General features: G+C 40.6%; 1 protein-coding gene across 2 annotated transcripts in view; it reads right to left on the bottom strand.

Annotated features, from left to right (window-relative positions):
- Positions 1 to 18282, bottom strand: part of gpat2 (glycerol-3-phosphate acyltransferase 2, mitochondrial) — a 180701-nt gene that overhangs the window by 21472 nt on the left and 140947 nt on the right. For both annotated transcript variants that reach the window (XM_039802632.1, XM_039802631.1), the window contains exons 3-12: positions 11824 to 11927; positions 8942 to 9052; positions 8773 to 8843; positions 8552 to 8662; positions 8013 to 8135; positions 7293 to 7392; positions 5594 to 5727; positions 5245 to 5344; positions 1562 to 1741; positions 541 to 639 (exon numbers count right to left, since the gene is read on the bottom strand). In XM_039802632.1, the coding sequence (XP_039658566.1) occupies positions 541 to 639; positions 1562 to 1741; positions 5245 to 5344; positions 5594 to 5727; positions 7293 to 7392; positions 8013 to 8135; positions 8552 to 8662; positions 8773 to 8843; positions 8942 to 9052; positions 11824 to 11895 (1101 nt within the window). In that variant the 5' untranslated portion in view covers positions 11896 to 11927. The remainder of the gene's footprint in view (positions 1 to 540; positions 640 to 1561; positions 1742 to 5244; positions 5345 to 5593; positions 5728 to 7292; positions 7393 to 8012; positions 8136 to 8551; positions 8663 to 8772; positions 8844 to 8941; positions 9053 to 11823; positions 11928 to 18282) is intronic.

Raw genomic sequence — 18282 nt, 5'->3', positions numbered from 1 at the left:
TGATCAGCCGTTTCCCTGGGAGGAGAGAGAGTGAGAGAAAATGGTGCACAACAATCAGCTGTTTTCCCGAAGGGATAGTCAACAAGTCGGCTCTTTAGATCAAATTGTGGTCACCACTAGGTATTACGCTTGTCTTTGTTTTTGGTAGTTGTTGTGTTTGGTGTAGTTTCATCGTCCATACGACTCTGATTTACTTTTGTCGGGTCCGCTTCGTGGAATGGAGGATTAGTTAGACTCAGTGTTTTCTGTTGAGATGCTGAAACATTGACGTTGTGCTATTATTGTGGTAAGCTAGTTTGATTTTACAGTAGACACACTGTACAGAGTTTTCGTTTTAATTACGTTTGAACTGATTCCAAACTTTGGACACTTTGTCGTTTTCTCCAGCCTGTCTCTTCTCTTAGCCCCTCACTATTTACACTCTTTCTTCATTTTGTAATCTGCGGCCAGTGATGATGTGTCAAATGTAGACAATGCTTCATTTTAAACCACTTTAAACGATAAGCAGGTCTTTGATGATATGCTCTTTCTGCTGTGCACCTTGAGAGAGAAGGGCTGAGCGAAGTGGATCCTCACACTTCCTCCTGTTCTCATCCAGAGAAGAGACCAAAACCACTGCAACACAGAGCTTAGGCCAACCTGTACAAACCCACACACACACACCCACACACACACACCCACACACACACACACCCACACACACACACACACAAAGAGTGATATATACAGAGAGTTGGTAACTGCATCATACTAAGGCCTTGCCTTTAGGAGGGACATTACAGCCGCAATTCCACTAATGAGCAGGATCTATGATGAACACTAAGGTAAATAGCCAGTCTGAGTGTTGGTACGAGAACTGTGTGTTCAGTACTGCATGTGTATTGTGTGTGAATGACAGAACTAAATGATGAAGCGAGGACCTTATTATGGCAATTAACCGAAAGTAACACCCACTCTCCAGTATCGTCTCAAAGTGCAGATAACAGAGGGCAAGACTAATGGAGATTAATAATCAATGTTGCTTTGAAAAAAAATGAAATGCAAACCTAAACTAGTCAACCAGCGCTGGCCAGTGAAAAACTACAGAGCAAAGTTGTGAAACAAGACTTTCAAAGCTGTACTGTGAATCATCACTGGCAATTTTATTTTCCCTCTGAACCAGTTGTATGACACTGTGGGGCCACCCCCCCTCAGACAAAATCGAGACAACTGCACCCCCCCACCATGATATGATTGATACTGAAGAAAACCTAAAAACGTTGTAATTTCTGGATTTATAAGGAGCATCTTTTTTCTGATTTCTTAGTAGATTTATAGAGGTTTATTAGAAATTTACATCAGAGATACTTACTATCCTTGGGAAGTGTAAGTGACACTAACTTTAATGTACGGTTGTTTTTAGAACACTGGCATGCATCTGTCCTTTTCACCCCCCACCCCCTGGAGAGGCACACCGCTTGAAAACCCCTGCTCTAAACAAAACCTGTTCATGTGCTCAGGACATTACAGAAGGCTCCTATTTGTGTCATTGTACAGTAAGTGTGTGTTTACACGCATCCACCTGTGTGATGATCTTGGGCACACAGTCGTAGGAGATGCCCACAGGGACCAGACTGACATCAGGGACAGATCCCTCTTTGATGAGTTGTCTGATGCGAGCCAGCCACTGGCCACCTCGGCCAGACTCCGCTGACACACCAACACTTATCGCCTGACCCTCATGTAGCAGCTCACGTACCAGCTGAGGAGGGAAGAAAGAGAAAGATGGCAGAGACAAAGGTCTGAAAATTCTTGGCAGTACAGGAGCAATCAAAATAAAATGCCTGTCATGCATTTTTAAAATAAACAGTAGAGGAAGGAGAAGTCAAAATGCAGAAAGCAGGCAGGATAAAGAGCAGAAATAAAATGGGACGGTGAGTGACACTTTGACATTCAGAGATACTTCCCTTGCCCAGAGTACTGTTTTTAACATACAGACAAGGAAGATTCAATTACAATTGAACAGCAGCTAAGCAGGCCTACACTCAATAAACAATAAAGGTCTATTAGCATTGAAATACAACCAATAAACAAGCCTGCTTTCACACGAACAGCCAATATGCTTACTCACATAAACGGTCAATGAAGGAAAAAAAAACTTCTTACTGCGTCACTCATAAACAACCTGTTTATGTTCCACTGTGGCTGTAGTCTTAGATTAATACCAGACTGAGCGGTTTTAATGAGCTGTATAGCACAATATTGATAAAGCCAGTAACTCCTCCAAATGAAATACATAATTAGGCAAACTGATGCAAAGCACAAAAGAGCTCCCTTGGTAGATACAAAGACAGGAAGATATTTATGATGAGGTGTGATCATTGACAAAAGTCAAGTGAATAGGTACCGACAGTAAGGGAAGAGTACAAAGAAGGTACTAGAGGAAAGTGTGAGAAGCAAGAGAGGAGGGATAGGACAGTATAGGAGGGAGCCATTAATACAGACCACATAAATCTCCAAAATAAAAAAACAAATAAAACACACAAAAAACAAATTACCTTCCCATTAAAATAGAAATAACCTGCTAAGAACTGCCAAGCTACCCACAATCAAACTAACCAACATTCTTCTCCTTTCTACACCCTCTTCTCATTGCTTTGTCACTCCAGCCAACTCCAAATCTGCAATCTCTGTAGCAAAACTCAAGCCCCAGGGTAATTTTGAAAATGAATAGAGAGTGGGATGAAGCTGGGGAACAAGGGAGAGGGGAGGAAAGACAGGTAGGATTCTGACTGAGGAGTGGACTGTGATAACACTCCACTGTGGAGTGCAATGAAAAGTGTGTAAGTGAGTGAGTATGAATTGTAGCGAATGCACAAACACTAAACAGCCAAATTACAAGGACAGGTATCTTTTGCTTACCCTGCAATTTTATATAATTACCTGCTGTCTGTGAAGGTTTTTTCAGCAAAATGCATTAGCAACATGTTTTCTGATACGTGGCGCAGTGCTTTGTTCCCATCTACTAGTAAACAGACTGTATTTGGGTTCACATTCATAGCTAATGAGAACTGCTCCAATTGTCAGGCTGCAAAGGTTGGCACCAAGAGGGTGTTTTTATGGTTGGTGCCTCTGGGAAAAGGGTACATGAAACCTGAATTTGCTTTTGACTGTTGAAGGGGGAATTTGCATATGTGTAAATGGTTGTTAAAAGTCTTACATGGCTTAAAAGTGTGGTAGTTACTGTACTTAAGCAATGCCACTTAAGCACATTTTATTTTGAAACAGAAAGTCCATCAAGCTTCAATCGTGGCTAATGGCTAAATTAGCTTCATGTAGCTTCTCCGAATGAGTCTTTGGGAGGCAGCAGCTTAGTCCGTAGGGACTTGGCTTGGGAACAGGAGGGTCGCCGGTTCAAGTCCCTGTACGTACCAAGTACAGTAGTGGACTGGTAGCTGGAGAGGTGCCAGTACTGGTAACTGGATAGGTACACCTTGTGAGCAATAGGGTTGGGCATCGTTTGGATTTTTACAATTCTGATTCCAATTCCGATTCTTCCTTTCAATTCCGGTTCTTATCGATTCTCGATTCCAATTCTTTGAGGGGTGTAGTTGAAATGGCTCACATGCTTATTTCACAAATAAGAGGAAAGTTTTATTTTGATTCAATGGTGGTTTGCAATTTTACCGGGCTTTTTCAATTCAAAATAAAGCCACACTAGAGCACCGCTTACTGTGCTCCATGGCTGCAACACAACAAGCGCCTGGCCGCTACGGAAACCAAAACTTGTGCATATTAAATTTGGAACCCATGATCAGATTTGAAACCAAATCCTCCAAACGATTCCAATAAAGAAACTATTCCGATGGAATCGTAATTTTTTAAACGATTCCGATTAGGAATCGGTTCTCGATGCCCAACCCTAGTGAGCAAGGCACAGAGCCCCCAACAACTCTTTCTATGGGCAGCCCCCTCACTCTGACATTTCTCCATTTAACACATGGATAGGTCCAAGGCCTGTGTGTGTGTAACTGAAACAACAGAGTGTAAAAATGTAATTTCCCCTTGCAGGATTAATAAAGTATGTCGTCGTCTTCTTCGTTAATAGACAGTGATACCTAAAAATAAATCTCTGATTTTTTGGTGTGTATAGGGCTGAAAACGTTTGTCGGTCGGTTGGTTGGTCCACCACTTTGGTCCAGACTGAAATATCTCAGCAACTATTGGATAGTTGGCCATGGCATTTGGTACAACTATTAATGGTCCCCAGAGGATGAATACTACTGTACTGACTTTGGTGATCCTCTGAACATTAATATAGTGCCACCATGAGGTTGACATTTGATTTTTCACAGTAGAACGTGCTGCTATACTCCATTACAGTCAGTCCCCGGCTGCAACGGACGGTACAGAGACAGCGAGAGCAGAACACAGATGTGGAAAAGCTGACCAATCAGAGCAGACTGGGCTTTTTTGGTGTATGGTTGCCATGGTGTTCCCAGCTCGAGGTGCGTGAGCCATAAAATGACGTCACCACGTGTGTCGTTTCCAGTGCGAAGGCTCCACACCTCTTGAGTGTTTTTGTAACTCAGCTCGTGCTGCGCTTTCATTGAACATGGTCGGCTGGGAAGACTGGCCGAGCAGGTTCGCCTCTACAAACATCTGTATGATTCTTCATGTACAGACTACAGGGAGTCACACGTCATATGTGGTCAGAGAGACACCACACTGGGAAACATGAAAGATAATTTTTGTCAAAGCTAAAATAAGTCCTCATGGAAAGATCTTAACAGTGTTAGAGACACAGACAGTAATTTAGATTTGGAGATAAAAGACAGTCACGTAATAGTAGTCACGCATGAGTTTAACTGAAGCTTTAAAGAGACAGGCACTAAAACAGAGCATCTCACACAGAGGGTGAATACAGGTACAGCAGGCAAGGGCAGTATGAGGAAAATAAAGTGTGGTGAGACGTTCTGTTTTAGAATAATACAGAAAATTAGCATAATAGGGCTCCTTTAAGCATTCAGCTCATAGTGCTGCTGTGCCTAAGAACCAGCCTTGCAGAGCTGCTAGCATGGCTGTAGACTCTTAATCTTGTTAAAACAATGATGACCAGACCCCAGTGAAGAGCAAACCTTTATGTGTGGATGTTCATTGCTAACTAAAAGTTAATTCCTCCTTCAAACATATTAGAACAACAATAACCACAATGATTGCCACATCCTACCTCATCTTAAAACCCACAACACACATCAGACTTACGGAGGTCATTACAGGATTGTATAGACTGTCCATCTCAGCATCCTGCTCGGTCACTGCAGAAGTTGGCAGGAGGACCACACCTACTTTCTTCAAGATTGATCTATAGGATAAATAAAGGATACTGTATCTCAGACATAACTAGGTTAGTTTAAGGAGCTTGAAGTGATGACGTGTCTTCACACTGTGTTTAGATTAAATTGACTGACCAAGATATGGTGCTGTGAATTAAAGTGATGAATTCAGCATTTGATGTTGGGCAAAAAGGGTGTCTGCAGGCATTATTTATGGGGGAATACTCTGTAGGTTTACTTCTATGCTTTTATGTAGGTTTGTGTGTGTATGACTATACCTTATGGAGGAGCTGGTAATGTGGAAGGGACAAACAGTGTATGGGACCCTCAGGTTATGAGAGAAAAGCACCAGGGGGATGAGAGCACAGTCCACGATGCTCTGACGCAGATGCACATACACCAGCAGAGATCCCTGAATTACAGAACAGAAGCAGCTTTAGATAAACTAAAGATCCTTCACATGGTCATTCATTAAGGCAAACAATGGTGGACTGTGCAGAGGTGGCACACGGATTACGAGAGTGTTTCTGTGGCTTCATATTTAATCAATATTATAATCAAGTTCCACAAGCTTCAGATAGTATCAGCAGAATAGAATGTCAAGAAAGTACATTGATGATTTAAAACCAGCAGGGATAAAAAATTGGACAACCTTATGATTTTTTACACTTAAATAGTTAAGATGCAGGCAGAGATTAAGGTTATACGTGGGGAGTATGTTTAAGTGAGAGCATACCAAGGTCCACAACAGCTCTATTATTCTGTACCTTATGTGGCCCTTTATCTTTTGAGTAGCATTTGTTTGTTTGTTTCATTACTGTGCAAACGTGAAAAACGAAGAGCTACAATTGCAAACTGAATTATAAAGCCAGTGAAGTCAAAGCAGACAAATAAAACATGATTGTACTTTTGTGGATTTGATCGTGTCACGACAGTAAAAAAGTAATAAGGTTCCACATCTATGATTCCGTGATAAAAACATGTTTATTAGTTTTTTTGTTCATCATATTTTGTCTTTCTGGCAAACCTATCCTAAAAATCTCAAAAGACTTGGTTACTGGTTTATCAGTAAATAAAACCGATAGATGAAGACGTAAGTCATGGTGAGACTGTCACATAGAAAAGTCCTTCGTTATACTAATTTATGTGTGAAATAAATGTGAGATTACAAGGTGAAAATATATATTGGATTATACATTTGAGGGGAAATTGAGACAAACTGGATAAATCAAGAACTAAAGCCATTTTTTACAAGATCTCCTATCTACAGGTTTAAAAAATGCATTTGGATGAATTAAAAATAATCCAGAAGGCAGGACACTACTCACATGGTGTAAGAAACCCTGAATATGTGACAACCAGCTGACAACCATTGAAAACCATTAGCATTGCTGGAACAGATCCATGGTGGTTTCACCATCATTTAAGTAATAGACTGCTTTTAAGTGAGATCTAAACTAAATACAATAGTTCATTGGATTCATTAATGCCCATTTTGAACCTATGCAACAGCAGCCTGACTTATTCACTTATATTTATTTAGTCAACCATGTAATTAGAATTGTTAAGTCTTCAGTAAAAACTGACAATAATTAAGTACAACAAAGCAAGTAAGAGCAACTTTAAAGTTTTAGGTATTTTTTTAAAGACTTTCAAAAGCAATTACATATTTAGATGTGAAAAATATTCTTTTTTTTTACCTTGAAATGTTTGATAGTGGATGTGTTAACAGAGGGCTGTAGCTGTTTACCATCTCATTTGATGGCTGAGCACATCCTAAGATTGGATGTTTTGGAGTCAAACCTCATAATATTGGTTGTTGTATGTTTTGTAAATACAAAAGTGTGCTTTCCATGTTTTGCAGGAAGAGTTGACACCCTTTGGGGTAGCACTTTAGGGTAGCACATTTAATCATCTGTGAATTAAAAAGTTAGACTTCATCTGCATATGTATGTGTGTGTTTATAGATACTCGCACCTCTTGTGAGGCTCTGTGCAAAGCCGGCAGATGGTTGAGGTTAACTTGAACACTGCCAAACATGGAAGAAAGCATCTTCAGCATCACCCAGCTCAGGAATCTAGCCAGGAGAGGATAGTGCACAGAGATGCACAGAAAAAAGAGTGAATGACTGGAGATACGGAGGAGAGAGGGACAATGTGCACATGGTAATAATAGACGGATAGTGGTGAGGCAAGAAGAAATGCCTGCCAATAACGTGATGTCGAGCAAAAGGGAGCTTTAGCAAAGAAAGTGAGGATGGACTAAAGTGTGACAACATGTAAATGAGATAGATGGGAGTGAGACAACATGGGGAGAAAAGGGATAAGGACGAGAAAGAAACTGATGACATAGGGAAGAAGGAAAGTGAAAAGCAATTAAGAGGGTGTGTGAGGGTGACAACTGTAGATAGAGATGATGACATAGGCTGTAAATGAGAAAGGAGAGAGGAGAAATGTGACAGTACAGGGTAGATTTTGCGAGAGATTATTAAGACTAAAAGAAAGCCTAAGAAGTTTCTTTAAAAAAGAAAAAAAAAAAAGACTAGACTATAGGCTCTTAAGACCTGACAGAGTGAACCGCACCCTTTGCCCACACACACACACACACACACACACACACACACACACACACACACACACACACACACACACACACACACACACACACACACACACACACACACACACACACACACACCGTAAGAGGCTAGGTGATATGCAGGTGTTAATGAGGGGGAGGAATGGCGAGAGGTGGTTGAGCTGCCCTTGGCTGTCTCCCCCCTCAGGTGCTTTATGCTCTGCTTTGAGCGCCTCCTTCACCCTGAAACACATGGTCACAGGACAGCAGGGTTAACACATCACAAAGCCTCTTTTGTGCTACATGCAGACAAACACCCGTCTTCTAGTAAGACAACAACAGTAAAGAGGTTACATAAAGGTTAAACTCAATTACACTGAAGGAGAGAAAACAACAGATACAAACTGAAGACTCTGCGACAGAGATAAGGGAAGTGACAACAGTCCCAAGTTATCCCATTTTCTTTCACTCTGCTCAGACCCCACAATGGACTTCATTTTCTGTATCTTTGTTTGTGTCTTATCGTCTCTCCTTTCTGTTTCCATCTCTCCAGAACTGCAGGGCCTGTTTCATTTTCTGTATCTCTGCCTATCATTTATTTACTCTCCTCTGGCATCTCTACTCCTCTCCTCCACCTCCTTCTCTCTCCTGTCAGGTACCTGTTGCTCTCATAGACTCTCTCCAGTCTGTTGCTAACAGGACTTGAGTAAACCTTGCACCCACTCACAAACAGCGCGCAGCACACCCTACGCACCAGCCAGCCTCGATACCTACGGAACAAAACACACAATGCAGAGGCAGAAAATGTGCATGGGTGAGTGCGTTGGGACTGGAACATTTTGTATGCCGTTTGCATGAATGCTGTAGAGATTATCAATACCTGGTGTGTGTCTCATTGACACTCAGCAGGTTGTGAAAGCCAAGTGAAGAGTTTTGTCCAAGCTTCTTGCGCTACACCATGACAGAAAAACACAGGTAAAGATCAACCCAGATCCAATTCATCGTATACAAAGCTGAAAAATGCCATTTTAATGGGGGCAAATACTCACCAGACTGTCTGGGGTGCACTGGTGGCAGCACTGGCCAACAATCGGTCTGAACTTGCCTAGACATGGAGGCACAGTCTTTAGCTTTTTCTTGACCTTCATTTCCCATGACAACTGAGAAGGTAAAAAACACAAGTGAATTACAAAAAAAAATGTCACATACACAGGGATTAAAGTGTTTGTTTATTATTCTGTCCACCCCAATGATATCAGTGAAGGTAGGCTTAACAACAAACACCTCTCTGTAAACTGTTTCAACTGAACACTTTAACCTTAATGAAGGTAGAATTTATTATGGGACTGTTGTATTAGGGCGTGTGTCCATATAGCGTGCACACATGCACTTAACCAGTTTAAAGCAACTACAAGGAACTTTTATTTTGGGTTGATTTTGGCATCTCCTGTGGGTTTCTTGATCTTGAGATGGTTAGCACATGCATTTGTTTTGGAAGTGAGTAAAAGAAAGACCCAACTTATTTGTAATACTATTTTTATAACAGCTGTTTGGTGGATGTTTTGTGGCTGTGTAGGATTAATAACTGCAACTTGACAATGGTGATTTGTTTGATTTGTTTTAGTACCGTCCATACACCTAGGTTACATGTAAGCCTACAACTAACAGATGAGGTTGCTCGGTAATAGTACATGTTGGTATAATTAATAAAGCTAAAGTTATCAACATTCCATAGTAACGTTATGTCTTCATAACATTAAGCCAAAAGCATGATATAGCTTGGTAGCAAGGCCAACATAAACTGTTACTTCAAAAGCGAGTTTTAGCCACCAACGTAAATTCATATATTGATGTAATACCACATCTTGCAATGTATTTCATAAATAAAATAGACATATTCAGGATTGGGTTTGAATTCTTTCAAATCCTGCACTTCTTTGACCGACTGACCAAGGTTGACTCGTGTTTTCGCCCGTGCTTATCACTGCCCCTTTTAGGGTTTTTTTGTGTTCTTTGGTCAATTCTTTATTTTTTTCTCTTTGCTGATCCTACTCCAGAATCAGCCATAACCACAAAATAAATGTAATGTAAATGTAAATTTTTCTTTAGAGAATTTTATTGTTGACATTACATTTTGTGGTTATGGCTGATTCTGGGGCACTACTCACTGTAAAACTTTGCCAGGGAAAATGTAAACATAGGCTCTTCCAGTCTGGCTGATGTAGATCGTTTCATCTTATTTCCAGTTGAATTGGAGCGGTTTTTATTTTTGTTTTTACATGTAAACAAGTACCTGTAAAAGTCTAATTAAGTCAATTGTTTTTCCATAGCTCCAAGCAAATAGTTGACCATTTGTAAAATTAAGACAAATTTGCCTATTCTTTCACTGCACAATTAGTCCTTGAGCTCATACAAAAATAATCCATGCTTCCAAAATAAGGTCAGGGGTAGACTCTGATTACTGACCTGCAGAATGTATACACTAATGCACAGTAGCCAGGTTACTACAGTGTTCTCCATTCTCTACCTGTGTAACCCGATATCTCCCAGTAACCTGGTTTCTTGTGTGCACACACGCACATACTGAAGCTGACAAACAAATGGCACATTATGGTACGGAACGAGCTACATTTGATTTTACCAGTTCTTCAGAAATATCAGCACTGGTTAATTTCAAAAGAGAGAAAGAAATAGCCAGTTTAAATGGTTTTATTCTTTGCTCTAAATTTCAAGTTTGATTCAAGATTTTGAGTTTGTTATGATTTTTGTGTTACTGTGATTGGGTTGACTTTGAATCCATCGGAGCATGTAACTTGCAGTGCTGTAAATATTAATACAGGGCCCATATGAGACCCACTATCAGGCAATCAGTGCACATCAGGCATAAACAGCTCATGTACTGAAGCACAGGCCAGACTTTGAACTGTATACTAATCAGACTTAAGGTCTCCTAAAGCTGGTCAGTTGTACAAATATTTGTGTTAGGCAACGATACCAATTAATTATCATGCAGTGTGTGTGGGCTGTTACTGTGCCTGGTATTAAGTGCTACTGTAGTTAGGGTTCAGACTGATTACAATGTTTAGGTGAAATGAGCTAATGAATCTCCTAAAATCAATGACACTTTATCCTGTTTGAATGATGATGATGGATTTCAGAATACAGAGCAGCTGACTGAGTCAGCGCCTTGCCAAGAGAAGGTCAAATTAAAGACAAAACATTACAGTAATGACAAAGCTTGGATCAAACTATCAATAATTTAAAAGGCCATACTAGTTCAGAGGAAAGGTATAAAGAAAAAGGATAGAGGGTATTGTATGATTTATAGATGTAAAACCCTTCGAGGTTAATTTGCGGTATTGGAATATATAGGCCAAAGGACAAGGGAACTTTATCAGGATGCATAGTATCCTGGATCCATGAAATAACTAGCCTTTAAAAATAAAAATCTGCTTGCCTCTATGGGAATTTAACATAGGGGTGTCTATACTTATGCCCCCTGTATTTTAAGGAAGAACATTTATTTATTTACGATACATTATTCATTCACAAAGAAAATTGGTGTCCTTAAAGGTTGGATTTTTCCTCATTTTTTCAATTAAGGCATTAAGATCAATTTCCAAAAGATGATTTTTTTTTATTCCTCTTTTTAGTCAACTTTAGCATGGGTTCCTATACTCATGAGCAGCACTGTATGCATATTTCCCAAAATGTCCAAGTATTCCCTTAAAAATGTTCTTCATTCTCTGCTGGATCAGTATGACTCACTAATACATTACATCCTGTGATTTGGTAAACATCAAACCGAACGAAGCTCACGTGGTCATGCATGTTCTCTTGTGATTGTTAAGAACAAAGAGTTTGAGATTGGTGCACATGGAGTAAAGTGGGAGATGACAGCGGGATAGAGTCATGCAGGCAGTGTTCTTACAGCAAGTCCATTTTGTTGAATTGGTGGAAGGACCATGTTGCTGTTTATCCCGTCATTCTGCTCCTGCACCATGGTGAGCCCCCTGCAGACTTCTACTCAGAGACCTACCAAAGAAAAGATTGGGGGGGGAAAGAGAATATTACACAGCGCCATGTTAAAACCGTTCATTGTTACGTTGTGTTGAGTAATAAGGATCGTTTGTCAGCACATGTGAATGTGTGTCATTTTTAGGAGCTTCACAATACAAGACCAATTTTTTGATCTTTGAGTGTGCAGTCCATCTCTCCGAATTGAGAAAACAAACACATCCACTCGCACACAGACAATCTGTGTGACATAAAATGTATTTTGTCCTCTGGTCCTTGGCAGGGGAGAGTAGGCAGCACTAACCGATCTATCACCCTGTGCCCACAGCTACAATTTCACCCATCTAACCAGCACTTCTTCCCCTCACCATCACAAATTCTCTTAAATTCTTAAGCCTCCCTTCATTCTTTTCAGTTAAGGGAAAGTAGGTAGTAGTGCGTGTTTCCTTGTGTTGGTTTCCCCATTGTTTCCTCTTATTGGACTTGTGGAAAACTTTACTTTAAAAGTGTTGTGCTTACTTCTGTATGCAGGAAGGAATAAAACAAGGACAGAACTGCCATTAAGAGATTAGAGATCGAGAGGAACTCGAGGCCGTCTTTGCTCAGCAAAGTACAGGTGGAGCGGGGCAAACACCAACTAGTGGGTTATAAATCTTTAAAAGCTGGGTACATAGCCATCAGCTGAAAAACAGCTCTTATGTAACTGATGCTGGTTTCTTGCCCACTCTTAAACACAGTAATGAGAGTTGGCAACATAAGTCACAATGTAATTTGATCTAGCTTAAATAGATTACCTAATTGATAGCGTTGGCTGTGTCTGAGCTCAAATTAGTAATCATCTGAGATTAACGTGAATTTAATTCAGATCAAGAGGCAGTGTGCACTAGAGAAAGCTACAGCAGTATAAAAGCCACCATCCTGAGAGAGCCTCCTTTTGGTTTTATTTAAGGCTTTATTTCTACTACAAAAGGATCCAGTGGCACAAACTCTCTTCTAATAAATCTTTCTGTGGTTACACCCATCAGATTCAGAAGTCTTATTAGGTTCAATTTATTCTGCATCTCTGTGTCCCACTCTGTTGATCCCACTCTGCCCCATTAACTTTGCTAATTAAAACTTAAGCCTTCCCCATTGGGAGATCCATTTCAACTGGATCAAGTTCCCACATTCATTACCTACTCTGGTAGGAACAAAGACATCGATAAGAGATTCCCAGGGCTGCTGGGATGTTCGCAGGTGCAGAGGATGATGGAGAAGACAAGGCCGCAAAATGGGTAGTAAAGGGTGTAAAACTGTAAATTGGGTTACAAAGTATAAGGAAATACAAGACCACATGGAAACAGCTAGAGACAGCAGTATGCCAAGGCCACAAAAAACAAATATTTTATTTTCCTTACACAGTCTTACCTGTTACCATTAAAACATATGATTTCACACACTGATGCATAGAAACATGACACGTATTCAAATCTGAGCAACACGTTCCTCCTCACATTCATGCTTGCTTTAGTTCATCCTCTCCTCAGAAGTTAATTGATCAATTATATTCTTTAATTAATATGCTGTAGTTTGCTAATGTGATAGCCCAAGACTAAGTGGGCACATGATGAGAAAGCCATTATGAGCTGCCAGGTCAGATTAGATTGGAATGAATTTGAGAGCAGCAGTAGAAGTGATGGTGGTTGGTGCATTCAAGTCTATTCCCAAAACTGCCCAGTGATTAGAGGGGGCTTTACATGCACTTAGGGTCTATTTAAAAAAGGAGACAGACACGGAGGGTCTAGAATCTCAATCAAACCAGTAGCGATGCACCGATTACAACTTTCTAGGCCGATTCAGATTTCCGATTTTTCATTGAGTTTGAACTGCCGATACCGATTTTAGACGATTCAGATTTCATATTCTCTAATCACTTTACAGCACACACAAATATTTATTTTCTATCTTTTCTTTAATAGAAAATTTTGCACAGAACATTTAAAAAAAAAAAATAGAACTACATAAATTATTCCTGGTGTGGGAAATTCACACACATCTAAAGTGCAATGTTATGAAAGAACCATTTCCTTCTTTTCACATCCAATATCCAAAAAAAACAAAAAATACCCGTCACCGCTCATTTTACACACAGTTTAGCAACAAAACTAAACACTGTGGGAAGATTACTACATTTTCAATGTTGGTTTTGACCGGTATGCACTTCTACTAACCTGGAAAGCGTTTTAAACAGTAATGTTTATACAGCGTGTCGGAGGAATACAGGGTCTCTCTTTTTTTCTTTTCTTTTTTTTTTTAATACAGCCTCTCCTGCAGTCGAGTGGCAGAGGGACCGTCACCACAGCGTTCGCTAATGTTAGCTTCTTGTCTCATCTGGGGTCTGATAAACAGTAAATTCATCAAAGTCAGTGTGCCCAACACTATTTTCCGATACGGGACCCGCGTGAGTGCGGTTTTCATGTTCCAGTTGTTCAGGTTCAGCCTCAGAGGGGAGAGAGAGCGGCTGACCATTCGCCTGAGATCAGTAGAGCAGACTGCTCTGCAGAGCCTTGTATAATAATGACTTTATAACATTTCATAAACAGCTGATTGAGCGGTGGTGCGCTGATGTTGCGAGATGTTAATCATGCAGCGCCCGAGTGCATTTGACCGGCATAAACTCTGCATATGTCAGACTGATTTGCCGGTCGCTGGTCATGGCCGGTCACGTGAAAATCGGCCAATTCCAGTCACTGGCCGGTCAATCATTCCATCTCTACAAACCAGATATATTTTTCAATATACATCTAGGCATGTAATCAGAGCCTCAAACTCTGATTGTGGGTGACTCTGCTGTAAAAGATATCAAAAGCAGTAAAAACACCCAAATACTCTGTTTTCCCAAAGACATGGTGTCTGACTTGGCCCAAAGAATCCCAGATATCGTAGCAGCACACCCAAATGTGAAGAACATTATACTGCACATAGGGTCAAATGATGTTGTAAAGCAAGAGTCTGAAGTGCTGAATCGTGAGTTTATGAATCTGCTGAACACAGTCAGCTCCATAAATGCGAAGGTGTTCATCAGTGGCCCTATACCGCCAGTCAGAGGAGGAGCTGAGAGATTCGGCAGACTGCTGGCACTGAACAGATGGCTTTCAACTGCATGTACCGACCATTCTCTGCAGTTCATTGACAATTGACAAACATTTTCTGGGACCGCAGACATCTTTTTAAAGCAGATGGACTCTTCCTTAACAAGCCAGGAGTAAAGCTGTTCACCTCTAGCCTACTCTACTTTCTGCACCACACATCTACTCCCTCGGCCAAGGACACGAGACAAGATAAATCAACACAAACAAAACAAGAGGAATACACAACAAAGTGCGGCAGTGATCCACCTAAGCAAGGATTTGACCATGGGAGACCACAGAGCGGAGACAAGAAATCTCAACCTCCCCTTATACCTGTCCAACACTCCTCAAACCCCCTTACCAACCCCGACGAGGATCCATCGTCCTCCCCATTCACCCTTTCCCCTGTTTCCCCCTGCCACATGATGGGGTTCACTGACCGGATGGAGCAGCTGGTAGATGCTGGGATCAAGTTTGCCCCAATGCCTTCTCCCATTCACCCCCAGCATCAAACTGACTCTGTTTTGAGTCAATCACTGAAAGTAAAATGCCAGGTACCTCTGCCCCCTCAAGGACTGCAGGGAACTCATTCTCCTCCGATTGATAAGTATACTTGTGTACAACATGCAACAAGCTTTAACTGATATGTGCTGGGCCCAGGCTGCAGACCTAGTGGCACTCATGACTCTTTCCATGACAAGCCTGGGCCCTGTGTATTAAATTCTTCTTCAATCTATGTTGTGATAGGTAATAGAAAAAGAATGGTGAATCTGCTAAGTAAGAAAAAGAAGCACTTAACTGCCAACTTAGCAAATTTAGCATCCATTCCTCTTCAGCAACAACCTGTCCCAAAAAATTATTTTAACACAATAGCACTAGCCTTACTAAATGTCAGGTCTTTGGCAGGTAAATTATTTTTAATCAATGATTTTATTATTTATTACAATCTTGATTTTATGTTTTTAACTGAAACCTGGTTAGACCATAATAACAGTGCTGCTGTTCTCATTGAGTCAGCCCCCCCTAACTTCAGTTTTATGAGTGAGCACAGAGTGATAAGAAAGGAGGTGGAGTTGCCATTTTGTTTAAGGACTCATTCCAATGTACTCAAATATCTTATGGAAACTTTGCTTCTTTTGAATCTGTGGCTCTTCAGCTAAGATCCTCCCCTCAAGCTATACTTCTAAATATCTACAGGCCACCTAAATACTGTGCAAACTTCTTTGACGACTTTAATGAACTGTTGTCTATAATCTGTATTAACTTTGACCGTGTAATTATTGCTGGTGATTTTAACATTCATGTTGACAACCCCCAGGACCGAGGGACCAAAGAACTGTGTTGTGTTTTTGAGAACTATGGACTGACTCAGCATGTGACACAGCCCACGCACAATAAGGGGCACACACTGGACTTGATTATCTCCAAGGGTCTAAACATTTCCAACGTTGTGGTGACTGATGTTGCTCTCTCTGATCATTCCTGTGTTTTCTTTAACGGCTCTATCTCGGTGCCCAAAAGTGTTCAAACAAAAGGTAATCAGAAAACGGTATATCACTGAAAACACCAGTGAATCATTCATTCAGCTTTTCTCCTCTACACCCACCCTCACTGGGGCCTCAGTCACTGAGCTTGTAGACTATTTCAACAGTAAAATTACGAATGTTATTGATGCTATTGCTCCCACTAAGGTCAAAGCTGTCTCTGGTAAGAAAAGATCTCCATGGAGAAATTTTATAGTGGTGAGAACAGAAAAAAGAAAGTTTCGAAAAGCTGAACGCAGATTACAAAATGACACAATTTCATACGATCAACCATAAAAACCTGGAGGACATTATACAACATCTGAAAACCTCCTCCTGTTGCCTTGATATTCTACCAACGGGTGTTTTCAAAAATGTTTTGAATTGTTTGGCTTCTGATCTTCTACAGATTGTAAACACATCTCTGCTCTCAGGTATCTTCCCACAGGCCCTGAAAACTGCAGTCATCAAGCCACTCCTAAAAAAAAAAACAATCTAGACACGTCACTAATGAGCAACTATAGGCCGATATCAAACCTTCCATTTTTAAAAAAATTATAGAAAAAGCGGTTTTTCAACAACTCAAACTTTTCTTGTCACTAAACAACAGTTTTGATGCCTTCCAGTCAGGTTTTCGACCACACCACAGCACTGAGACGGCTCTTGTTAAAGTCTTTAATGACATCCACTTAAACACAGATAGTGGCAAAACTACAGTCTTAGTATTACTTGATCTCAGTGCTGCATTTGATACGGTCGACCATGACATATTACCTGACCTATTGGAAAACTGGGTTGGTCTTTCTAGCTCAGTACTAAAGTGGTTTGAATCCTATTTAAAGAATAGGGACTACTTTGTGTATATAGGTAATTATACATCTGAGCATACAAATATGACGTGCAGAGTTCCCCAAGGCTCCGTTCTGGGGCCTCTTCTGTTCAACATCTACATGCTTCCACTGGCGCAGATTATGGAAAACAACAAAATAAGTTACCATAGTTATGTGGATGACACACAAATTTACATAACCTTATCGCCAGGGAACTATAGCCCAATACAACAACTGAATATGTGCATTGAACAAATTAACGACTGGATGTGCTAGAACTTTATTAAATTAAATGAAGAAAAAAATGAGGTTGTTGTTTTTGGAGCTAAAGAGGAACGATTAAAAGTCAGCGCTCAGCTTCAAACGACAATGTTAAAAACAACAGACAAAGCCAGAAATCTTGGTGTAGTCATGGACTCAGACCTGAATTTTAAAAGCCACATTAAGACAATTACAAAATCAGCATATTATCACCTTAAAAATATATCAAGGGTTAAAGGACTTATGTCTCAGCAGGATTTGGAAAAACTTGTCCATGCTTTTATCTTCAGTAGACTTGACTACTGTAACGGTGTCTTTACAGGTCTCCCGAAAAAAATCAATCAGACAGCTGCAGCTGCAGCTGATTCAGAACGCTGCTGCCCGAGTCCTCACTAAAACCAAGAAAGTGGATCACATCACTCCAGTTCTGAAGTCTCTACACTGGCTTCCAGTGCCTCAAAGAATTGATTTCAAAATACTTTTGCTGGTTTATAAATCACTAAATGGTTTAGGGCCAAAATACATTTCTGATCTGCTACTACACTATGACCCACCCAGACCTCTCAGGTCGTCTGGGACAGGTCTACTTGTTGTTCCCAGAGTCAGAACTAAACAGGGGGAAGCAGCGTTCAGTTTTTATGCTCCACAT

The sequence above is a fragment of the Perca fluviatilis genome, chromosome 6, assembly GCF_010015445.1.
Source record: "Perca fluviatilis chromosome 6, GENO_Pfluv_1.0, whole genome shotgun sequence".
In the NCBI taxonomy this organism is placed as follows: Eukaryota; Metazoa; Chordata; class Actinopteri; order Perciformes; family Percidae; genus Perca; species Perca fluviatilis.
This window is presented reverse-complemented; position numbering and strand designations above follow the sequence as displayed.